Here is a 26,241-nt window from a genome sequence, read left to right on the forward strand (position 1 = left end):
TCAGGGGTCCAGGTGTTTATCTCCACCTTAAGTATGAGACTCCTCCAGTTGACCTTGCAGTCAAGCAGGGATACGATCATCCTTTCCTGATGTTCATGACTCTGCCTTTGCAGTTCCAGCAACTCTGGGATGACCAGACCCAGGGGGACATCATTGGCCAAGGGCTCAGCAGAATCGAGGGCTCCAGCATTGCTCCGAGTAATGGTACCCTGGGAGGTTCCTTCCCCCGCCTGCTGTGGATATTCAGCTGTGAGTGCTCACCAGTAAGTGACCCGGAAGCCTGCCTACGAGTTATTCTCCCTGAGGTATGAGTATCTGCACTGGTGGAGGGTCCAGGTGACAGATGTGACGCCTCCTCGATGCTTGGTCTCCAAGATGTATTCTCGGAGCTGCTCAGGTCTGTGGTGTCCAGAGAGTGCAAGGATGGTCTAGGCTGGTTGACTGATCACTCTGGATGGGAAGCAAGATGGCATTATTGTATAATGGGGGATAAATGATGGGGAAAAAGTGAAAAATCACATGAGGCTTGCACCATGGCTGCACATATCTTGAAGGTTTTCACTTTTGTATGTGTCCCCATTTTGCCCTCTGCAGGTGCAGATCTATTCATCGCCTGCCATCTCAAGGGCTGTCTCCTCAAAGGGAACGAGGCATCTCAGCTCGGGCATGACTCTGGCAGGCTGTATCTGCTGATGCCAGTTGTGCTCGAGTTTATTCTACAAAGAGATGGAGGTGTACGTGGGAGACCTGCCAGCTCATATAGTGATGAAGTCTAGCATGCGTGGGACATGAGTGGGAGCGGGAAATGTGAGGAGCAGATTATCGACTGGGGGAACATGGGGATTGGGGGTTGGTGGAGGAGGGCTGTTGGGAACCAGTAAGGTGGGTGAGAGGTCACCGTGGAGATGTGAATGGTGTCTGAAGGGTATACATCAAGAGGCAGACTTACCCCGGCTGTGCAACAAAAGTCATTCATATTCTTCCACCACTGTTGCCCCATCCTCTTCTGCAGTGAACTGGCACTCATTATTGCAGCCATCGTTTCCCATGTGGGGGTGGTGATCTTGGTTGATGGATGTCTGCAGGAACGTTGATAGAGGATGTCACACCTCTATCCACACCATCCAGTCAGGACTCCATCTGAAAATCTTGGTGAGGCTTCCTGGCAGCCATTCCCTGACTAGACTTGCCCTTGAGAAGGTGGTGATAGGCTGCCTTCTTGAACCACTGCAGACCATGTGGTGGAGGAATACCTAGTGTGTTCTTAGGGAGGGAATTCCATGATTTTGACCCAGCGACAGTGAATGAACGGCAATATTTTCCCAAGTCAGGATGGTGGAGTGACTTGGAGGGGAGCCTCCAGGTGATGCAGTTCCCAGGTATCTGCTGCCCTTGTCCTTCTAGATGGCAGTGATCATGGATTTGTAAAGTGCTGCCTAAGGAAGTTCCTGTAGTGCAGGAATCACGTGGGAAGAAACATTTGACGATATTGAACCATATGCGTAACGTTTTAGCACTGTGGAAAGATCGATTCGTTCTGGGAGTGATAATATAAGAAATGAGCTTGGTTATTTTATTTTAAAACTTAATTAAAACAAAAGAAACAAAAATAATAGTTAAACTTTTGCTTCAGTTCTAACTCTAACAGATTACATGCAGTTTCTTACCCTTAACACAGTAGTTCCCATTAAATAACACATTAAATAACACATCCATGAACATGCAGCTCTTGTTCCACTTACACAGACAGACAAAGGCAATACTAGAATTTACAACCCATGTTTCGTCTGTTTGGGACATTTTTTCAGAATGTTTTTTTCAAAGTCTGCCTCGGTGACAACTTTCATGACCTCCCTGGTTGATTTTCCACAGCCTTCTCCTGTAGCGGTTCTAAACAGCATTTCTTCCCTCCCTCTCTAAGTTCTACTCAGCCCTTCTAACAAAGGTTCTCCCCTGAAGTGTCCAGACTTGAGTCCCTTATCTGGGCTGTTTGTTTTCCCACTCCTGTTTCTACAAAAGATCAGAGCAATGTCATTAATATGCAACTAACTTTCCATTTATTGGGCAAATCGGTCATTAGACTGATGGACTTATCAAACAAGGTTGTCCCAAAGGACAAAGGATCTTGAGTGGATCATCCTGTCTGAACCTGGACATCCCGAGTATTGCCACTAGTGAGGTTATGTCTGAATGGGACAAGGTATTTCATGCTGTGGGTGTATCCCTCTGTGTCTGCTGCTAGCAGTCTTTTCCTTCAGTCCGTTTAACCCCTAAACTGCCTGCTACATCTTGGACCCATTTCTGGACCTAGATTACTGATATTTCCCTATCATGACACCTCCCTTCCTGGAAAAATGTACCATCAATATTCACTAATGGCTTCATTTTCTGAACTCTTTTCATTTTTAAACATATCTTAAGATTACATAAAGTTTACATTCTATACGGTATATATCCTTTTTTACATTTTTAAACAAGCAAACATCACATGAGTATAGTCCATTGTAGTCTTTCCCCATGTCACGGCCTCAGCAATCACCTTTTCTTTCAAATACTTTTGTATTAGTTCTGTCCAAGTAGTCCTGGTATTGTCATACCTAAAAAAATAGTCTCGATCGCTTCTCGGCCTTCTGGCTAAGATGAGCGTGAGGTCAGGTGTCATGCGTGGATCTGGTATGTCTCTCTTGTGGGGACCATGAATTGGATTCAATTAGAATTGGTTTTTGGAGCAGGCAAGGAGCTGTATTTGGGGTTTGCCCCTGTCCACAGCCTGAGCTCTGGCTTTGTAACTCTGATAAAGTAATAATAAATAAATAGTCTCGGTGACAGTCTCCATACTTTCACACAACAAAACTTCATCAATAATTCAGTCACATGGGGGCAGCAAGTGGCACAATGGTTAGCACTACTGCCTATGGCGCTGAGGACCCAGATTCGATCCCAGCCCTGGGTCACTGTCCGTGTGGAATTTGCACATTCTCCTTGTGTCTGCATGGGTTTCACCCACACAATCCAAAAATGTGCAGGGTAGGTGGATTGGTCATGCTAAATTGCCCCTTAATTGGAGCAAAAAATAATTGGGTACTCTAATTTTTTTTTATAAATAAATAATAATTCAGTTACATGCAGCTGTCTGGCATTAGCAGCAAAGTTTTTCCATTTGATCGTACAATGATCGTTGTTGCAGCATTTATCATCAGTTGGTCACATTTAGCAATGGTTTTGTATCCTGCTCCATTTGCTGTCTGTTGAGCATAGCCAAAATAATTGGTAACAGCCGGTGCATTTGGACCGTGCCAAACACCAGTCATTCCCTGCTGGAAAGTTTGCTGACTATTCTAGCTACATTAGTCCCAGCTCTTCAGCCTCCAGATTCCGTATTCCACCATGGACAATGCTCTCTGTGAAATAGCGAGATAGCTTTAGACCTTCACCTGTTCCTCCTGACCAGATCCTAGTGTCAGTACTTCCTGTGTCATCATTATGATAGGAATTGGACTGCTCTGGGAGCTCCCTTGTTCCTGCTGTTCTTTTATTGCAACCTTCCATCTGGTGAGTAGCTTTCTCCATTGTTGACATTGTCATTCCTCTTTGATCTCATGCAGATGATTGCTGGTATGCTGGAGTTCCTGTACAATCTGATGTTCAATCTCAGCTTTCTTCCGAATCTGCCTTTCCAGACTAGCTTTCTCTTCCCTCTAACCATCAATGATACCATTCCAGCTGCTTCCTAGCCTTTGGTTCTCCATTCACTCTGTCAAGGAGTTCTATTGTTTGTTTACATAAATCAGCTATCTCCCTTTGTGCTGTCGTTAGCGGATTGAGCTTGCATGGATATTGTTTAATGGGAACATCATTTCCGATAGCTATATCTTGCTTAATTAATTTTGTGCATCCCAGGTTATCTCCTCACACAGCTTTATGTAACTGTAATGGCTCTTTCAGGTCATTTGACTTTCCTTTGGAAGGTAACTCAATATTTTATCCAACTTTGTGAATGTTTCCTCATTGTCCAATTTAATTCGAGGAATGTCACCTTCAGAATTTTCTGGATTTATCTCTTGTCCCTCAGTTACATTGTAAAAAGTCTTACCTCACCAGGTTAAAGTCCAACAGGTTTGTTTCAAACACGAGCTTTCGGAGCGCAGCTCCTTCCTCAGGTGAATGGAGACCTCTCCATTCACCTGAGGAAGGAGCTGCGCTCCGAAAGCTCGTGTTTGAAACAAACCTGTTGGACTTTAACCTGGTGTTGTAAGACTTCTTACTGTGCTCACCCCAGTCCAACGCCGGCATCTCCACACCTCAGTTACATTGACAAACAATTCCTCCTTCTTTCCTTCTCTGTCAAAATAACCTTTTATCATATTAACCTAAAACACCCTGTGAGTCCTCCTGCTGTCTGGCATTATTATCAAATCATTTACCTCATTCAGTTTCTTTATGATCTGATATTGCCCACTGAACCTTGCCTTTAATGGTTCCCTCGAATGTGGGAATGGGTATTACAGGTGTTGGTCTGATTACTGCCTGCTCTTTGTCTTGACGAACCATCTGATCAAATATGGTTTCTGACAATATAATCTCATCCTCCCTATCGGCATACCTCAAGTTCTCTTCCTCTTGTCGCAACCTGTGGCTTTGGGACTTTGTGGCTACCACACATTCAGGACACACTCTTTGATATACTTCTTGCAACATCTCTACTGTTTGATTTTCCACTAGTTTTTCAACTACATTAGGCTGCACTCCCACCTGTTATCCAGCTATATCATTATCCAGGATAAATTGTACCTCTGGCACTGATAGGTTCTCTATTATTCCTACTACCACTTCACCACATTTCACACAGACTCTCTAATCTTACCTTACACAGTGGCACACTTTTGCTTTCACCAGCAAACCCACATATTACCACCATTTCCGGCAAAGTGCCTTCCAAACCACATTACTCCTTATCCCTCACCATGCAAGACTGATTTGCTCCTGTATCCTGCAAGATCTTAACCTACCCGACCTTGTACACCTGAGTAAACTTTACCCTCACAAATAAAATCCTTAAAAAGTCCTGATAATTGCTTATCCACCAGCCTCTGAACAGTTTGTACACTCTATGGCATCTCTTCCACTGGGACAGTGTTTTTTTTTTGTTGTACTTTAATAAACATTACTGGCTCATCCTGTTTTGCTAAATCTGTCTTCCCATCCCTTTTCGGAAGCCACCAACACGACGACTTCACATGTCCAGCTTTATTACAATTAAAACATTTAGGGTTAGGGCTTTCTTGTCTCTCTACCACTATCATTGGTTTCCTTTTTTCTCTGAGGCACAGTCTCCTTAACACCACCAACGTCACCTCCTCTGCATGGTTCCCTTATAAACATGTCATGTCCTCAGTTACTTTACTTCACAGATTGAAATTGATGTTGGACATTAATCTTTGCTTCATGAACCAACTCAAAATCGTCAGCCATTTTTGCAGCCTGTCTAGCCGTTTCAACTCCCTGCTCTTCCACCTGAGTGCTCACTGTTGTGGGAAGTGAATCTTCAAATTCCTCTAAAATGATTATCTCCCAAAGTGCCTCATATATTTGGTTTATTTTTAGTGCCCTTGTCCACCCATCAAAGTTAGCTTGTTTAATTCTTTTGAATTCTAGATGGGTCTGATCTGGGTCTTTTCTTAGATTTCTAACCTGCTGTCTGTAGGCTTCTGACACTAGTTCGGAGGCACTCAGTATGGCTTTCTTCACCACATCATAATCCCCAGATACCTCCTCTGATAGTGAGGCAAACAGTCCTGACACTGGCCTGGCTGGCTGTGGTGGGGCCCTGCCAGGGACGGAATACTCTCCACTTGCATGGATGAGTGCAGCTCCAACAACACTCAAGAAGCTCAACACCATTCAGGACAAAGCAGCCCGCTTGATTGCTCTTCCTCACCACCGACGAACAGTGGCAGCCGTGTGTACCATCTACAAGATGAACTGCACTAACTCATCAAGGTTCCTTAGATAGCACCTTCCAAACCCACAACCACTACCATCTAGAAGGACAAGAGCAGCAGATACCTGGAATCCCCACCACCTGGAGGTTCACCTCCAAGTGGCACACCATCCTGACTTGGAAATATATCACCGTTGCTTCACTGTCGATGAGGCAACATCATAGAATCCCTAACAGCATAGTGGGTGTACCTACACCTGAAGGACTGCAGCGGTTCAAGAAGGCAACTCACCACCACCATCTGAAATTTGCCTCCCACACTTTATAGTGCCAGCTTCTGAAGTCCAAATTCTCTCTCTCTTTCCTTTGCTTCTGCCAATGCCACTCTCGCGCTCTCTCTCATCCGAGGGCTGGGCAATGAATGCTGGCCGAACCAGCGACCACCTACAACCCGTAAAAGATGGTGGTGGGAGAGTTTGGGGGGGGGGGGGGGTGAGTGGGGAGCCCAGGCCATCCACAGGATCCACCCATCCTCCAAGCCCCCCCCAACGTCTGCCCCCCCTCGGCCAACCCAGACCTGCCCACCCCTCACACCCATCAGACAGAGCACCGGGAGAAGGTATAACAGTGGTAACAGGTGTTTGATGTGAACAACTATTTACAGGTTTGTGCCCTGCACCCAAGCCAACTGATCTAGTGTCTATCTTTATGGCCTTACGGGCCCTAATGCTACATCTAGGTGGTTCCCCAGACAGTACAGCAGGAGTGGAGGTGGCCCTTCTGTGATTTCTGCCCTGCGACCTGGGTCCCCTTTGGCGGCCGTCTTTTGAGACGACCGAGCCTGGATGGTTCTCGTCTCTCTTCTCGCACGCTCGCAGCCATGGAGCACAGGGAGTGGACCATCTCTGTCTGGGACTGTGCCACATCATCAATTGACTGTGCCAACACCTTCTAGGTCTGGGTCACATCAGCCAGTGACTGTGCAACCTCCCTCTGGGACTGGGCCACCTACCTGGGCAATACCAGCCATGTTCTCAGACATGGCTCGCTGTGACTGGACCACTGGAGACAGCTGTGACGGAAAGTCAGGAGCGTCGCTGCGATGTCCAGGTGGCTCTGGCACATGGTTCCCTGTGAGGCAGCAACCCTGTCCTGGGCCTCAGCCAGCACCCACGCAGGCCTTGGACATGCTGACCCACAGCCAAAACCGTCACCCCCAATTCCTCCACCGTGGACGCCACCTGTGCCGTGTTGGCCTGGGTGGCACGCATGGTCAACACCATCTCCTGCTGCTGCACGCGGTTGAACTCCTCAAACTGCACCTGCAGGTGCTGGATGCTCGCCAACAACCCCTCATGTAGTCCCTGGCTCTGCGCCTGCATCTCCACGATTGATGGGATTGTTGATGTAGAAGCCTAAAACTGGTCTGGACGGCAGCTAGTTCCTGGGGTCGGCCTGCCCTCTGTCCTTCCACCCCCTCGGGTGTTTCGACCCTGTTGTACCAGATCAGCTGTGTGGTGAGCACCAGAGAGTGTCCCAGGAGCCTCTTCAGTGAAGTGCCCAACTAAGGTGAGTGTCTCTGGGAAGGTGGAGGGTGTTGGAGACAGCTGTGACGGAAAGTCTCTGTCATCCACCGACTCGGACTCCGGGTCTCCTGAGTCTCAGGTGGAGGGCTGGCGTCCGAGCTGCACTCCTCATCGCTGCTCAACTCACAGGGGGCTCTGGCTGTGGCACGGGCTGGGGACCGGGGACGCCGGATGGACCCACCCTATCAGCAGCAGGTCCTGCAAGATACATGTCAAGACGTATGATTAGACCACGGGCCAGGGGGTGGTGGGTGTGGTAAACTACTGTTGCACCTTTATTAGTTGATGTAGGGTAGGACCTGTATTACAGGTTCTCCGGTAGTCCCTGCCTGCTGGCTCTGCCCTGGAGGCGGGGTATAAATAGCTGTTGTGGGAGGCCACACATCTTATAGCAATAAAGCCTCAGTTGGATTCAACCCTCGTCTTTGTTCAATTGATCGTGCCTCAATTTATTGCTATAAGTTTCTGAGGATGGACCTCCGTATCAAACCAGATTGCCTGCAGCTGGATCCACATTCAAGCAATGCCAGAAAGGACTTCCAGCACTGGCTAGCTTGCTTCGAGGTGTATATCAACGCGGCACCAACCTCTGTTCCGGAGGCTCAGAAGATTCAGATTTTGTACTCGAGGTTGAGCTCCAAAGTCTTTCCGCTAAATCAGGATGCGCCGAACTACGCCGAAGCCATGACTCTACTCAAGGACAACTACGCACAGAAACCGAACACGCTCTTCGCCAGGCACGCACTCGCCACTCGCTCTCAACTCACTGGTGAGTCCATAGAAGACTTCTGGCGGGCCCTAATCCTACTAGTCCGGGACTGTGACTGTCAGGCCGTTATGGCCACGGAACACTCAGACCTCGTTATGCGGGACGCTTTTGTGACTGGGATTGGGTCAGATCTCATACGCCAGCAACTCCTAGAAGGGGCCATGCACGACCTCGCAGAGACTAAAATGCTAGCGCTCTCCATGGCGGTCACCTCGCGCAGCGTCCAGTCCTACACCCCCAGCCGCGCGGCCCACCCCTCCTACTCATTGTGGACCCCACAGACAGCCGCCCCGGCGGGGCACTGCCCACCCAATACGCCTGCGCCGCACACCTGCCAGCGAACCCCGGGGGCTCCCAATGCTATTTTTGCAGTCAACAGAAGCACCCCCGTCAAGGCTGCCCGGCCCGCGCTGCCCTTTGTAAAGCCTGCAGGAAGAAGGGCCACTTTGCCGTGGTGTGCCAAGCCCATGCAGTTGCTGCAATCGCCCCCACCCTCATCGGTCACGGACAATGGGCGCCGCCATTCCCCCCCTCAGACGTTGTGCGGCCAGTGGTCGCCGCCATCTTCCCCTCCACGCAACGTGCGTTCCATGGGCGCCGCCATTTTGTAATCCCCACGATCTTCGGGCGCCGCCATCTTGTCTACTCCTCTGCACATGGGCACCACCAGCATTCCAGGATTTGTGCCCACCAGCCGCCCCATCATCCGACACCAGCAATGACCAACCATGACTCGCCTCAATGTCTATCGACCAGTCTCGTCCGCACAACCTGGCCACCGCATCCACCAGCGTGAAAGTCGACGGACACGTAATCTCCTGCCTGCTGGACTCCAGGAACACTGAGGGCTTCATCCACCCAGATACAGTAAGGCGCTGCTCCCTCACGATACACCCCGCCGACCAAAAAATCTCCCTGGCCTCCGGATCCCATTGCGTAGCGATCTGAGCGTACTGTACACTCACGCTCATGGTCCAGGGCATAGAATTCAGCGGCTTCCACCTCTACGTCCTCCACCTCTACACTGTACTAATCCTCGGCCTGGACTTCCAGTGCAACCTCCAGAGCCTAACTCTGAAATTTGGCGGGCCCTTACCACCCCTTACCGTGTGCGGCCTCACGGCCCTAAAGGTCGACCCACCTACCCTCTTTGCCAATCTAACTCCGGATTGCAAACCCGTCGCCACCAGGAGCAGACGGTACAGCACCCAGGACAAGACTTTCATCAGGTCTGAAGTCCAGCAGCTGCTTCGGGAAGGCATCATCGAGGCCAGCAACAGTCCCTGGAGAGCCCAAGTGGTGGTAGTTAAAACTGGGGAGAAACACTGAATGGCAGTGGACTACAGCCAGACCATCAATAGGTACACGCAGCTCGACGCGTACCCCCTCCCACGCATATCTGAGATGGTTAACCGGATTGCGCAGTACCGGGTCTTCTCAACGGCAGACCTAAAATCCGCCTACCACCAGCTCCCCATCAGTAAAGCGGATTGTCCATACACCGCCTTCGAGTCAGATGGTCGCCTCTACCACTTCCTTAGGGTCCCCTTCGGCATCACCAACGGGGTCTCGGTCTTCCAAAGGGTGATGGACCAAATGGTCGACCGGTACAGGTTGCGGGCCACCTTTCTGTACCTAGACAACGTCACCATCTGCGGCCATGATCTGCAGGACCACGACGCCAACCTTGCAAAATTTCTCCACACCGCTACTCTCCTAAACCTCACTTACAACAAGGAGAAGTGCGTGTTCCGCACAAACTGCTTAGCCATCCACGGCTATGTGGTCTAGAACGGAGTTCTGGGGCCCGATCCCGACCGCATGCGCCCCCTCATGGAGCTCCCCCTTCCCCACTGCCCCAAGGCCCTCAAACGCTGCCTGGGGTTCTTCTCATATTACGCCAGTGGGTCCCAAACTATGCGGACAAGGCCCGCCCACTCATACAGTCCACCCAGTTTCCCCTGACGGCCGAGGCCCAACAGGCCTTCGCCCGGATCAGAGCTGATATCGCCAAGACCACAATGCACGCTGTAGACAAGACACTGCCCTTCCAAGTGGAAAGCAATGCATCAGACGTCGCCCTAGCCACCACCCTCAATCAGGCAGGCAGGCCCCTGGCATTCTTTTCCCGCACCCTTCATGCCTCCGAAATTCGGCACTCATCTTTCGAAAAGGAGGCCCAAGCTATCGTTGAAGCTGTGCGGCATTGGTGGCATTATCTGGCCGGCAGGAGATTCAGTCTCCTCACTGACCAACGGTCGGTAGGCTTCATGTTCAACAACACACAGTGGGGCAAGATCAAGAACGATAAACTCTTGAGGTGGAGGATTGAGCTCTCCACCTACAATTACGAGATTATGTATCGCCCGCAAGCTCAACGAGCACAGGTAGAACGACTCCGTGCCCTGCACGACAGCTTTAGTCACCCGGGCGTCACACGGTTGTACCACTTCATTAAGGCACAAAATCTGCCCTGCTCCGTCATGGAAGTCAGGACAATCACCAAGGATTGCCAGGTCTGTGCGGAGTGCAAGCCGCACTTCTACCGGCTGGACCGCGCGCGCCTGGTGAAGGCCTCCCGCCCATTTGAACGCCTCAGCGTGGACTTCAAAGGCCCCCTCCCCTCCACCAACTGTAACATATTTTCTCAGTATGGTCGACGAATACTCCAGTTTCTCCTTCGCCATCCCATGCCCCGACATGACGTCTGCCACCGTCATTAAAGCCCTCAACACCATCTTCGCTCTGTTCGGTTTCCCCGCCTACATCCAAAGTGACAGGGGATCCTCATTCATGAGCGATGAGCTACGTCGTTTCCTGCTCAACAAGGGTATCGCCTCCAGCAGGACGACAAGCTATAACGCCTGGGGAAACAGACAGGTAGAAAGGGAGAATGGGACGGTATGGAGGGCCGTCCAGCTGGCTCTACGGTCCAGGAACCTCCTGGCCTCCCGCTGGCAGGACGTCCTCCCTGATGCACTCCATTCCATTTGCTCACTACTGTGCACTGCCACGAACAATACACCCTCTGAACGTCTTTTTGCCTTCATCACGAAGTCCACATCCGGGGTGTCGCTCCCGACTTGGTTCGCAGCTCCAGGACCCGTACTCCTCCGTAAGCATGTCCAACTCCACAAGGCGGACCTGTTGTTGGAGAGGGTGCAGTTGCTCCACGCAAACCCCCAGTACACCTACGTGGCGTTCCCCGACGGCCGGCAGGATACTGTCTCCCTCAGGGACCTGGCACCAGCAGGTTCCACCCCCACACTCCCTCCGCCCCCGGCGCCACCCTCCCCTCCCCCGTCGCTCCCAACAGCACCACCCCCCACCCCCCCCCCCCCAGGACCTCCGCCCCCCCTACTGCCCACGCCCGATGATGAAGAGGATTTTGGCACGCTCCCGGAGTCACGTACGACCAGATCAGCACATACATCACCGACACCACTGCGTCGCTCCCAGAGGAACATCAAGGCCCCGGACCGGCTAAACCTCTTACAGGTCCACCGGACTTCAAAAGACATTTGTTTGCTCAAATCTTGTAAATATTAACTCATTGTTGTATATAGTTCTCCACCACCCACGCCGGACTCAATTTCTAACAGGGGATGAATGTGGTAAACCACTGTTTCACCTTTATTAGGTGACGTACGGTAGGACCTGTACTACAGGTTCGCCAGTAGACCCTGCCTGTTGGCTCTCCCCAGGAGGCGGGGTATAAATATGCGTGTCCTGCAGGCAGCAGCCATTTCGCCAGCTGCTGTGGGAGGCCACACATCTTACAGCAATAAAGCCTCAGTTGGATTCAACTCCCGTCTTTGTCTAATTAATCATGCCTCAGTGGGGGTAGGAGTGTGGATGGGTGGTGGTGAGGTTGGGCGTGGTGTAAAGTGTGGGTGGTATGGGAGCGAGAGTGGTGTGGGGGTGGTGTGGGGGTGAGGGTGGACGTGAGGGTGGTGTGGGGGTGCGGGTGGGAGTTGGCACACATGTCATGGGGAACTGCAACTCAGCAGGGTCTCACTTCCTCACCCAAACTCCTCCTTGGTGACTTCCCTTTTCTCTGGGCCGCCGACCAGGGCCCTCTGCTCAGCCACACTGAGGGGCTGTAGGTCCGCTGGTCCCCCTCCTGTCGCTTCCCACTCCCGGCGGAGAGGTTGTGTAGTTGTTTTTGGCACTCCTGGCCAGTCCGGACGGCGTTGCCCACATCGATGACCGCCTCTGCCACCTGCGCCCAGGCATGGCGAACAGCTGCAGCCAGAAGCCTCCCTCCCGGGCCGGGGTACAGGGTCGTCCTCCTCTCCTCCACGGCATCCAAAAGGGTCTTGAGCTCTACGCCCGCGAACCTTGGGACTGCTCTCCTCACTGCCATCTTGTTGGCTGGGATGGTGTGTGTGGGGAGTGAAGTGTGTATATGCGGCTGTAGGTTTTCAGCCTCTTGAGTGTCAATCGCGAAACTGACAAATCTGGCACCGTTTTTCATTAGAATCGATTGCTAGCCCCTTAACTGTAGCGGAATCGGTCCAGGTTTGGCTGCAGTTTTCCTGTCGTGAAAGTCCACGAGTTCTGCGTTGGCGTCAACACTTAGTCTCAGAAACAGAGAATCCCGCCCAATGAATTTATCCACAGGATATTACGGATAAGAAAACAGTACCCAGCCTCCGATCTGACCCCCGCTTCCATTATACTGCCCTGATCAGCTCCCGACTGTAATAACCAGCACAGTCATACAGTGTGGGGATGATTGTTTCCCTCATATTCCTTGAGTGAAGCTTGGCTGTTGGATAGTTCCCAAAATATCCTGAGGGGTGCTGACAGCGTGGAAATGGAGAGGATGTTTCCTCTTGCGGGATAACCTAGAACTAGGAGTTACTATTTAAAAATAAGGGCCCATAATTTCCTGGTTCTGCAGCGTTATATTTAGTGGTTGCCCCACTGATGCACTGGTGAAATCCTCGAGGAAGTTCCCATGTAGGGGATTACCCAGCAATTGTCCAGAACAAGGAACGAAGAAAAGTACACTGCAGGACCAGGCCCTTCGGCCCTTCAAACTTGCATCGACCATGCTGCCCATCGAACCTAAAACCTTCTACACTTATCCGTATCCCAATATTCCCATCCTATTCATGTATTTGTCAAGACGCCCCTTAAATGTCACTGTCGGATCTGCTTCCACCACCTCCTCCGGCAGCGAGTTCCAGGCATACGCTATCCTCTGAGTAAAAAATCTTCCCTCGCACATCTACTCTAAACTTTGCCCCATGCACCTTAAACTCATGCCCCCTAGTAATTGACTCTTCCACCCTGGGAAAAAGCTTCTGGCTATCCACTCTGTCTATGCCCCTCATAAATTTGTAGTCTTCTATCAGGTCACCCCTCAACCTCTGTTGTTCCATTGAGAATAAACCAAGTTTATTCAACCTCCCCTTATAGCCAATGTCCTCCATACCAGGCAACATGCTGGTGAACCTCCTCTGTACCCTCTCCAAAGCCTCCACATCCTTCTGCTAGTGTAGCAACCCGAATTGAACACTATATTCCAAGTGTGGCCTAACTAAGGTTCTATACAGCTGCAGCATGGTTTGCCAATTTTTATACTCAATGCCCCGGCCGACGAAGGCTCCCTTTCCACCTGCATTGCCACTTTCAGTGACCTGTGGACTGTACAGCCAGATCCCTCTGCCTGTCAATACTCTTTAGGGTTCTTCCATTTATTGTTTATTTCCCACCTGCATTAGACCTTCCAAAATGCATTACCTCACATTTGTCCAGATTAAACTCGATCTGCCATCCCTCCGCAAAAGTCTCCAACTGATATATATCCTGCTATAGGGCAGGATTCTCTGACCCCCCCCCCGCCGGACTGGTGAATCGCCGGGGGCAGCGTTAATTCCCACCCCGCCGCTGGCTGCCAGATTCTTCGGCACCGGTTTTTCAGTGGAAGCGGGAATCGCATCGCGCCGGTCGGGGGGCGTTGGCCACCCGTTTTCGGCCAGTCCCACCGGCGTAAATCAAATAAGGTCCTTACTGGCGGGACATGGCTCCGTGGGCGGCCTGTGGAGTCCTCGGGGAGGGGGAGGGGGCGCGGTTAATTCTGGCCCCGGAGAGGGTCTCCATGGTGGTCTGGCCTGCGATCGGGGCCCACGGATCTGCAGGCGGGCCTGTGCCGTGGGGGCATTCTTTCCCTCCGTGCTGGCTGCTGTAACGGTCCGCCATGGCCAGCGCAGAGAAGACCCCCACTGCGCATGCGCTGGGATCAAGCCAGAACACGCTGGCGCTCCCGTGAATGTGCCAACTCGCGCCGGCTGGCGGTGGCCCTTTGGCGCCGTTTGGCGCAGTGCCAACCCCTCCACTGCTGGCTGGCGCGCCGCCAACCCCGCCGGTGCCGGCCTAGCCCCTGAAGGTGCAGAGGATTCCACACCTTCTGGGCGGCCCGACGACGGAGTGGTTCACACCACTCTTTGGCACCGGTACGGCCCACCCCCCGGATTCTGGAGAATCCCGCCCATATTCTCTGACAATCCTCATCACTATCTGCAATTTCACCAACCTTTGTAAACTTACTAATCAGACCAGTTACATTTTCCTCCAAATCATTTATACATACTACAAGTAGCAAAGGTCCCAGCACTGATCCCTGTGGAACACCACTAGTTGCAGTCCTCCATTCAGAAAACACTCTTCTACTGCTACACTCTGTCTGCTATGACCTCGCCAGTTCTGTACTCATCTTGCCAGCTCACCTCTGATCCCATGTGACTTCACCTTCTGTACAAGTCTGCTATGAGGAACCTTGTCAAAGGCCTTACTGAAGTCCATGTAGCTAAAATCCACTGCCCTACCTTGATCAATCATCTCCATCACTTCCTCAAAAAACTCGATCAAGTTAGTGAGACACAACCTCCCCTTCACAAAACCATGCTGCCTCTCGATAATATGTCCATTTGCTTCCAAATGGGAGCAAGTCCTGTCTCAAAGGATCTTCTCCAATAATTTACCTACCACTGACGTAAGGCTCACCAGCCTGTAATTTCCTGGATTACCCTTGCTATCCTATTTAAACAAAGGAACAACATTAACTATGCTCCAGTCCTCTGGGACCTCACCTGTAGCCGGTGAGGATACAAATATTTCTGTCAAGACCCCAGCAATTTGCCTCTCTCAGTATTCTAGGGTAGATACCAACAGGCCCTGGGGACTTATCGACCTTAATGTTTTTCAAGACGCCCACCACTCCTTTTTGATCTTAATGTGACCAAGACTATCGACACTCCCTTCCCCAGACTTGTCATCCACCAATTCCTTCTCTTTGGCGAATACTGATGCAAAGTACTCATTTAGTATCTCACCCATTTCTTCTGGTTCCACGCATAGATTCCCTCCCCTGGCCTTGAGTGGGCCACCCTTTCCCTGGCTACCGTCTTGCTCTTTATATACATGTAAAAAGCCTTGGGATTTTCCTTAATCCTGTTTTCGTGACCCCTTTTAGCCTTCCTGACTCCTTGCTTCAGTTCTTTCGTACTTTCCTTACTGGCCCCATCTGTTCCCAACCTTCTAGCCTTTACAAAAGTCTCCTTTTTCTTTTGCACTAGGCTCACAATATCCCTCGTTATCCAACGTTCCCGAAACTTGCCATACTTATTCTTCTTCCTCAAGGGAAAATGCCGACCTTGAATTCCTATCAACCGACATTTGAAAGCCTCCCACATGTCAGATGTAGATTTACCCTCAAACATCAGCCACCAATCTAGATTCTTCCCGCTAAATAGTGTTATAATTTAGATGTGTTAACGTTGCCTCAACTATTGCGCTGCACTGGAAACCATCCGACAAATGGATTTAAATCGTTGAATGGTTCTGCCAGTTTTACACTGATTTTTACTCCCAAAGAATTAAAGAACATACGATCAAAGCCAGGGTAACTGATTCAAAACTCCAGACCAGCCCGTGTACAGGGCCCTCGCCCAGCATCAAATCTCTTGCACCAACCCCGCCCAGCAGGTCGCCCCCACCGGATCTCCTCCCCTACCCCCAACCCCACTGGAGAGAGACGTCAGGCTATAAAAATGTAAACTATTTCTGCTTACTCCTGATGCATTGACACCCTGTAATGGGGAATTTAAGTATGTTATGTGAGCTAAATTGATTAAATTAATTTATCCTTAATTAATAGCTCAAGAATAGATTGATGATAAGCTTGAAACACATTTTATACAGCACTAACTAAAGTAACCAATTCTAATAGTTCTGTTCCAATATTGCAGCCATGGTTTACACAACCTAACTTACCTGGCATGAACCATTTCCACCATTTCTGTCACCAGCACAGAATATGAATAACTTAGAACATACAGTGCAGAAGGAGGCCATTTGGCCCATCGAGTCTGCACCGAGCCCTCACTTCCTGACTTTTTGGACACTAAGGGCAATTTAGCATGGCCAATCCACCTAACCTGCACATCTTTGGACTGTGGGAGGAAACCGGAGCACCCGGAGGAAACCCACGCAGACACGGGGAGAAAGTGCAGACTCCGCACAGACAGTGACCCAGCGGAGAATCGAACCTGGGACCCTGGAGATGTGAAGCCACAGTGCTAACCACAATGCTACCGTGCTGTTGGTGGTTATCACAGGGTTGTTGTTATAGTACATTTGACTGTTGCACTTTGCTCTGTTAATGTTGGTTACGTTTACTTCCTTAAAGTTGTCGGAGAGCTTGTTCAACCGTACATTTGTCCTTCCGCATCCCACAACTGTGCAGATAGTTCCATTCTTCCATATCACAGTCATATTTGGGCAGAGGTAGGACTTTTACAAACTTGTCAAGTTTTGCCTCAGATTGCAGCTGTAGTAAGTAAAGATAATTGTTATGTCTTCTTTCATACACCAAAGTCTCTGAAATGAATTATTTATCTTTCACATACTCTATGACACTAAGAAAGTGCTGGGTTCACTCACAGGTCAGCTAACAGCTATGGAGAGATCAGGCGAGTGAATGTTTTGTGTGTGGAAACCTCTCTGGACCTGGAGACTATTGCAGAGGAACAAACAGAGCAGAACAAAGGGAAGGTGGATGAGAAAGAAAACAGGTTTTTAAATGTTGTTCACCCTAATGTCCACCAATTCTGATTCTGCCATAAATGCTGTCTGACCACCTGAGATTTTCCAAAATGTTCTGTTGTTTTTGATTTCCACCTTCTAAGTTTTGTTTATACTCAGAAATAGTGTGGCCTTTATTGATGATGCACATGATAACAATTTGTGTATCGTATCTTTTCTGCAATTCAGTTCTTCCTAACTCTTTATAAGTATGAACATGGAACTTTGATTGATTAAGTTCCCTTAATAGTCATAAATATTTACCGATGAAGGGACAAAATCGAATTCAATGATTTCTCCCCTGTTATTAGAAACTTTTGTGTCATCTAACCAAGCGTTTGCTCACGAGTTCAATAGAAAGAGGGCCAATTGTTTCCAATTGTGTTTGTGGCTGGTGGACATTTGTCACCGAGTGCAAAGCTAAAAGAGAGAGAAACAGGGGCCAGAATTTTCCAGCTCACCCCGCACAACCCCCACCATCCCTTGCAGCAGATTTTCCCATGGCGGAGATGTCTCGTCATTGACAGTTCGTGGGATCTTCCTGACCCCATAAAGTAAATGGCAATTTAGATGGCTCATTCGTCCCGCTGCTGGGAACCCATGGTAGAGTTTGAGTTTGGTGGGACCAGAGGATCCCATTGTCGGGAAGGGCCTGTAAATCCGGCCCAGAGGTAGCATGTCAAGTCTATAAGACTCTCGAGACTCTAAGGGCGCGAGAATCGCGGGAGTGCCGGGCGATTCCCTGCACGCCGCCCTGGCATCCGCACGCGATTCTCCTAACACCCCCCAAAACGGCGTGCCGCGTTTCACGACAGGCCACTCGGAAAATCGCCGCTCGCCGTTTCTAACGGTCGAGCGGCGATTCTCCAGCCCGGATGGGCTGAGCGACCTGCCCAATACAACCAGTTCACGCCGGCACCAACCACACCTGGTCGCTGCCGGCGTGAACAGCACGCAAGCGCTGCGTGTGCGGCCTGTTGGGGGGGGGGGGGTGGGGGGGAGGATCGAACACCAGGAGGGTGCTCAGTGGGGGTCTGGCCCGCGATCGGTGCCCACCGATCGTCGGGTCGGCGTCTCTAAGAGAAGCACTCTTTCCCCTGCGCCGCCCCGCAATATCAAGCCGCCACGTCTTGCGGGGCAGCGGAGGGGAAGACGACAACCACGCATGGGGTAGGAGTGGTGGGGAGGGGGGTAGGGGCATTGGAGGGGGTAGGGTGGTGAGGGGGGTAGAAGCGTTGGAGGGGGGTAGGGGCGTTGGAGGGGGGTAGGGGTGGTGGGGAGGGGGGTAGGGGCGTTGGAGGGGGTAGGGGTGGTGAGGGGGGTAGGAGCGTTGGAGGGGGGTGGGGTGGTGAGGGGGGGTTGGGGTAGGGGGCATCGGCGTGAAGGAGGGGGCGACAGATGCCCGGGGCCAACGCACCGTCGCCCCCATCCTGCACGCCGCTGCCCCCTACCCCAACCCCCCCTCACCACCCTCCAACGGCCCTACCTCCCCTCACCACCCCTACCCCCTCCAACGCCCCTACCCCCTCACCACCCCTACCCCCCTCCACACCCCTACCCCCCTCCCCACAACCCCTACCCCCCTCCAACGCCGCCCAACGCCGCAACCCCCCCCTCTCAACGCCACAACCCCCCCTCCCTCTCAACGCCGCAACCCCTCAGTGCCGGTTTTTGGCCGCTCGGAGAATTAAAAACCCGGCGGGAGCGGGAATAACGCCACCGCCGGCCGAAGGGTCGGAGAATTTCGCCTCTCGTCTCCCATTGGGAGAATCGCGCCCTAAGTACTTGAAGCATTGTCTCTATTCCTCCCTGCACTATAAAGGTTCAGTAGGCCTTGCAGTTGGGTGAATGTTTGTTTATTCACCATTAGAAGAAACTGTCCAAAGTGGGAAATACAACAACATTATTAGTCCCATTCGACGTTACCAACAGGTCAGTTTCTGTCCGGGCTGGCATTTGTACAAGATAATTATGAGCCCCAGCTGGGCAGGCCTCTGCTCACGAACGGGGCAGCTCATATTCCACGAGTCCCACGGGGAGATCAATTAGGGTATCCCCATGAGCCTTGTGGGGGTGATTACACTCACCAATGCTGCCAGCATTTTGCCCATGATTCTGTGGTCTCCATCTAATTTGTACTGCCAGGCATGTTCTCGGTGCTAAAGTGTATGTACCACAGACATGGAAATATGTAAGATCTGTGTAAGCAAGGTGGGAAGAATATCGCAGCATTTCCCAGTCTCTTAACCAGGCGGATTAGAAAATGCACTGAGGGGAAGTGGCCCCTCAGAAGAGATTCGAGGATCAGAGAAGAGCAAGCAACAGGTTCATGAAGAGGTTAAAAAAAACCTTGTGTTGCACTGAAGCTTCAGGCTGAAGGTCTTCTCACTACTGCAGCTCCCAGCCATGCTGCTCATGATGAAAGCATCACAAGGTTGTGCTTAAAGATGAGTCACTATTTTTTAATGTATTTTATTACAAACATGTAAAAAGAACAGTAACATACACAGCATCACACTCAACAACCTCACAATCCACAGTTTGTACAATTTGTACCTGTTTTAACCCCCTACCCTCCCCCCTGCCCTGCAAAGAACAATTCCTCAAACATTGTCATGAACAACCCCCACTATGTCTCAAAGCCCTCCTTCTACCCCCTCAACTCTAATTTGATCTTTTCCAACTGTAAAAAGTCATCCAGGTCCCCCAGCCAGGCCTTTACCCTCTATGGCGTATCCATCCTCCAACTCAACAAGATCCTTCTTCAGGCAATTAGAGAAGCGAAGGCCACAACATCAGCTCCCTTCCCTCCATCAGCTCCATTACCCCGAAAATCGCCACCATTTGGTCCGGCTTGACCTCCACCCCAACAGGTTTGGACAGCATCCCAAACACCACTTTCCAGTATCTCTCCAACTTCTCGCAACCACAGAAGACAAAGGAGCAGTTCAGCTGATCAATGCCTTTACCTCTCAGCTACCCTGGAGTTATGGAGCTACTTATTTTGGATTTAAAGCTGGATGATGGAAAGGGGGGTGCAGAAGAAATAGACATTGGACCAGTGGAAAATATAGCTGGAGAAGTAATAATAAGAAACAAAGAAATGGCAGAGGAACTGTATAGTTACTTTGAATCAGTCTTCACGGTGCAAGACACCAGTGGGATGCCAGAGCTCCAGGAGAATCAGGGGGCACAGGTGATGTAGTGGCCATCACTAAGGAGAAGGTTCTAGGGAAACTGAAAGTTCTGAAGATGGATAAATCACCTGGACCGGATAGACTACATCCAAGATTTCTAAAAGAGATAGCTGAGGAGATTGTGGAAGCACTGGTGGTGATCTTTCAGGAATCACTGGAGGCAGGGTGGGATCCAGAGAACTGGAAAGTGGCTAATGTGACACCACTGTTTACAGGGAGGGAGGCAGAAGATAGGAAATTATAGGCCTATTATTAGCCTGACTTCGGTCATTGGTAAGATTTTAGAGTCCATTATTAAAGATGAGATTGCGGAGTATTTGGAAGTGCATGATAAAATAGGACTAAGTCTGCATGGATTCGTCAAGGGCAGGCCATGTTCGACAAATCTGTTAGAGTTCTTTGAGGAGGTAACAAGGAAGCTAGACAAAGGAGAACCCGTGGACGTGATTTATTTAGATTTACAGAAGGCCTTTAACAAGATGGCAGTTGGTGACTAGTGGTGTGCCTCTGGGGTCAGTGCTGGGACCACAACATTTCACAATAGATATTAATGATCTGGAAGAAGGAACTGAAGGCATTGTTGCTAAGTTTGCAGATGATATAAAGATCTGTAGTGGGGCAGGTAGTATTGAGGAAACAGGGGGGGCTGCAGAAGGACTTGGACAGGCTAGGACAGTGGGCAAAGCAGTGGCAGATGGAATACAATATGGAAGTATGAGGTTATGCACTTTGGAAGGAAGAATGGAGGCATAGACTATTTTCTAAATGAGGAAATGCTCAGGAAATCAGAAGCACAAAGGGACTTGGGAGTCCTTGGCCGGAATTCTCCCCTACCCGGCGGGGTGGGGATCCCGGCGTATTGGAGTGGCGTCAACCACTCGGGCCTCCCCAAAAGGTGCGGAATTCTCCGCACCTTTAGGGGCCAAGCCCTCACATTGAGAGGCTAGGCCCGCGCCGGAGCGGTTGCCGCTCCGTCGACCGGCGCGAGCAGCCTTTGGCGCCCCGCCAGCTGGGGCCGAAAGGCCTTGGAAGTCCACGCATGCGCTGGTGTGTGGGCGGCTGCTGACGTCATACCGACGCATGCGCAGGGGAGGGGGTCTCTTCTGCTCCCGCCATGGTGAAGGCCATGGCAGGGCGGAAGAAAAAGAGTACCCCCACGGCACAGGCCCGCCCGCCGATCGGTGGGCCCCGATCGCGGGCCAGGCCACCGTGGGGGCACCCCCTGGGGTCAGATCGCCCAACGCCCCCCCCCCCCCAGGCCCCGGAGCCCGCCCGCGCCGCAAATCCCGCCAGCATCAGAGGTGTTTTGATTCCTCCGGTGGGAGAGGCCTGTCAGCAACGGGACTTCGGCCCTTGTTCAAGATTCTCTTTAGGTTTTTTAAAAAAACATTTTTATCCTCCCACCTCCCTATTTGCACCCACCAATAATAAACAACAATCAGTAACAAATATAATGTTAATCCCCATATCAATAACAACAATCCCATCCTCCCACCAAACCCCCAAACATTAGCCTGCATTTTAACATAAACAAATGACAAACAGGAATCAGGAATCACCCATAGTCAGCATTAACACATACAGTCAGTCACCCTCCCCCCCAACCCTCCCAACGCCCCCCCCCCCCAACTAATGTTCAATGTTATCCAGTTCTTGAAAGTGCATAATGAATAACGCCCATGAATTGTAGAACCCCTCCATCCTTCCCCTCAGTTCAAACTTAACCTACTCCAGAGTCATGAATTCCAACAGGTCTCCCCGAAACGCCAGGGCACAGGGTGGAGAGGTTGCTCTCCAACCCATCAGGATCCGCCTTCGGGCGATCAACGAGGTGAAGGCTACAACATCTGCCTCCGCACCTGTTTCCAACCCCGGCTGGTCCGACACCCCGAATATGGCCTCCCGAGGGCCCAGGTCCAGTTTCACGTGCACCACTTTAGAGATTACCCTAACAGCCTCTTTCCAGTAATCCTCCAGCTTTGGACAGGACCAGAACATAGAACATAGAACATAGAACAGTACAGCACAGAACAGGCCCTTCAGCCCTCAATGTTGTGCCGAGCCATGATCACCCTACTCAAACCCACGTATCCACCCTATACCCGTAACCCAACATATGAACGTAATTTGCGGAAGGAAGGATGTGCTGGCCTTGGAAATGTTCCAGAGAGGTTCACAAGAATGATCCTTGGAATGAAGAGCTTGTCATATGAGGAACGGCTGGCGTCTCTGGGTCTGTACTCATTGGAATTGAGGAGAATGAGGGGGGATCTTATTAAAACTTACTGGATACTGCAAGGCCTCGATAGAGTGGACGTGGAGAGGGCGTTTCGACTTGCAGGATAAACTAGAACCAGAGGACACATTCTCAGACTAAAGGGACTCTTCAGCCAGAGGATGGTGAAAGTGTAATTCTTTGCCGCAGAAGGCTGTGGAGGCCAAATCATTGAGTGTCTTTAAGACGGAGATAGATAGGTTCTTGATTAATAAGGTGATCAGGGGTTATGAGGAGAATGCAGGAGAATGGTATTGAGAAAAGTATCAGCCATGGTTGAATGGCGGAGCAGACTCGATGGACTGAGTGGCCTAATTCTGCTCCTATGTCTTATGGTCTTCTTGTCTTGAGGTCCACAGGCTGCCTGAAGCAAGTGAAAGCTTCTGCAACCAAATAGATAAGCGTGGGGTTAATGTTGCAAGAGATGTTAAAGGAGTGAGGGTGGAGAACCTATGACAGAAGGAGCCTTAACCTTTCTCATCAGGCTCGACAGAACATTCTTCGTTCTGGCCGCAATAAGGAAGGAAGGTTTTAGAACTTACCTGACGATGTGTCAGTTTCCCACCAACCTACCTGGCGGGACAGCTGTGTTTTATTTATTTTTTTAAAATGAATTTAAAGTACCCAATTATTTTTTTTCCCCATTAAGGGGCAATTTAGCATGGCCACCCATCTATCCTGAACATCTTTGGCTTGTGCGGGTGAGACCCACGCAGACACGGTGAGAATGTTCAAGCTCCATATGGACAGTGACCCGGTGTCGGGGCCGAACCCGGCTCCTCAGCACCGTGAAACCGCAGTGCCACTGTGCCACTGTGCTGCTCAGCTGTGCTTTAAAATACATTCAGAGCTTCCTGTGACCATGGGACCCCTGGCTTATATTTCTTAATCTAGAGTCTGGTAGGCGTTTCATCCACTCCCAGGCCAAGGAATTAAAATGGGACTGGGAAAAGAATGGGATATAGAGCTGCTCCTTTTTAACTGCTTCTTTCATTTCGTCCTGATCAAAACGAGTTAATATTCCCCATTTTATTATCATTACACTTCCAGAAATCATGTTTTTAAAGCTCATACTAATTGAAAGTTTCTGTTTGCCCAAAATAAAAACTCACACATACATTCCAACTAACAAGTCCTATAAATATGTGTTGGATCAAAATACTTACTTAGACATACTTACCGCCTGGTGTTAGGAAATAAATAATCATTGCAGATCTGAATAAAGCCTGAAATATTGTTGCAATCAATTTGTGAGTAGTGAGTTTACACATCTTCTGTATATTTATATCACATTCTGAAGATGCGGTTTCTCAGTTTGATTCAATATATTCTCTAAAATCTTTCAGTATCTTTTGAGGGTCATGGGTGCAGTTCTTTACAAGTTTCTCATGTTTAAAACATGTTAGTTCCTCATTTCTAACACTGACCGCAGTGAGCAATGTGAATAACAGTTTGATCAGTGAAGATTGTTGGAAATAGATAAGACCATAAGACATAAGAGCAGAATTAGGCCACTCGGCCCATCGAGTCTGCTCCGCAATTCAATCATGGTTGATATGTTTCTCATCTCCATTCTCCTGCCTTCTCCTCGTAACCCCTGATCCTCTTATTAATCTAGAACCTATCTATCTCTGTCTTACAATCACTCAGTGATTTAGCCTCCACATCCTTCTGCGGCAATGAGTTCCACAGATTATGAGGAGGCAGTGGCGTAGTGGTAATTGTCACTGGACTAGTAAACCAGAAACCCAGAGTAATGGTCTGGGGACCTGTTATCGAATCCTGCCACTGCAGATGGTGAACTTTGAATTAAATAAAAAATCTGGAATTAAAAGTCTAATGATGATCATGAAACCATAGCCGATTGTTGTAAAACTCATCTGGTTCACTAATATCCTTTAGGGAAGGAAATCTGCCATCCTTACACGGTCTGGCCTACATCCAAATCCATGCTCATAGAAATGTAGTTGATTCTTAACTGCCCCCTCAAGGGCAATTAGGGATGGGCAATAAATGCTGGCCCAACCAGAAGCACCCATGCCCCATGAACGAATAAAAGAAAAAGAATCACCACCCTCTGGCTGAAGAAAGTCCTCCTCATCTCAGGTTTAAAGGATCGTCTCTTCAGTCTGAGCCTGTGCCCTCGGGTTCTCGTCTTTCCTACAAGTGGAAACATCTTCTCCATGTCCACTCTATCTAGACCTCTCAGTATTCTGTAGGTTTCAATGAGATCCCTCCTCATCCTTCTAAACACCATCAAGTATGGACCCAGAGTCCTCAACTGCTCCTCATATGACAAGCCTTTTATTCCAGATATCATTCTTGTGAACCTCCTCTGGAGCACCTCCAAGGCCAGCACATCCCTCCTTAGATAAGGAGCCCAATCTGCTCACAATATTCCTAACAGGATCTGACCAGTGCCTTACACAACCCCAACAGTACATCCCTTCTCAAAATGAATGCTAACATTGCATTCCTAACTGCCAACTGTACCTGCATGTTAACCTTAAGAGAATCCTAAACTAGAACTCTTAAGTCCCTTTGTGCTTCTGATTCCCAAATCCGATTCCCTTTTAGAAAATAATCTATGCCTCTATTCTTCCTATCAAAGTGCATAACCTCACACTTTTTCACATTGTATTCCATCTGCCACTTCTTTGCCCAATCTCCAAACCTGTCCAAGTCCTTCTGCAGCCAAGCTGCTTCCTGAATACTACCTGCCCTCTACAGGTCTTTGTATCATCTGAAAACGTAGCAACAGTGCCTTCAGTTCCTTCTTCCAGATCATTAATGTATGTTATGAAAAGTTGGGGTCCCAGCACCGACCCCTGAGGCACACCACTAATCACTGGCTGCCACTTCCTCAATGCTACTTATCCCTCTACATACCTTTGTATCATCTGCAAACTTAGCAACAATGCTCTTGGTTCCTTCTTCCAGATTGTTAATGTATATTGTGAAAAGTTGTGTTCCCAACACTGACCCCTGCAGAATACCATTAGTCACCGACTACCATCCTGAAAAAGATCCCTTGATCCCCACTGCCTCTGCCAGTCAGCCAATCCTCTATCCATGCCAGTACCTTGCCCCTAACACCATGGGCTCTCATCTTATTTTGCAGCCTTCTAAACGGCATCTTGTCAAAGGCCTTTTGGAAATCCAAATAGATCAAGTCCACTGGCTCTCCTTTGTCTAACCTCCTCATTACCTCCTCAAAGAATTTTTTCAGTTTTTCAGGCATGACCTTCCATGATAAAGCCGTGCTGAAATAACTGATGAGACAGAAGATTGAACAGAAAAGGGGAAATGTAATGAACTCCAATTGGCTTTATTGGTTGGCCAATTGGAGTATGAGCTCCCTCAATGATAGCTCATTGAGG

General features: G+C 49.9%; 1 protein-coding gene across 1 annotated transcript in view; it reads left to right on the top strand.

Moving 5' to 3' along the window:
- Positions 1-26,241, top strand: part of LOC119963627 — an 83,099-nt gene that overhangs the window by 34,805 nt on the left and 22,053 nt on the right. The window contains exons 6-9 of the mRNA XM_038792956.1: positions 114-249; positions 595-734; positions 16,995-17,092; positions 17,251-17,379. Coding sequence (XP_038648884.1) covers positions 114-249; positions 595-734; positions 16,995-17,092; positions 17,251-17,379 — 503 coding nt within the window. The remainder of the gene's footprint in view (positions 1-113; positions 250-594; positions 735-16,994; positions 17,093-17,250; positions 17,380-26,241) is intronic.

This window comes from Scyliorhinus canicula, chromosome 3, assembly GCF_902713615.1.
Source record: "Scyliorhinus canicula chromosome 3, sScyCan1.1, whole genome shotgun sequence".
In the NCBI taxonomy this organism is placed as follows: Eukaryota; Metazoa; Chordata; class Chondrichthyes; order Carcharhiniformes; family Scyliorhinidae; genus Scyliorhinus; species Scyliorhinus canicula.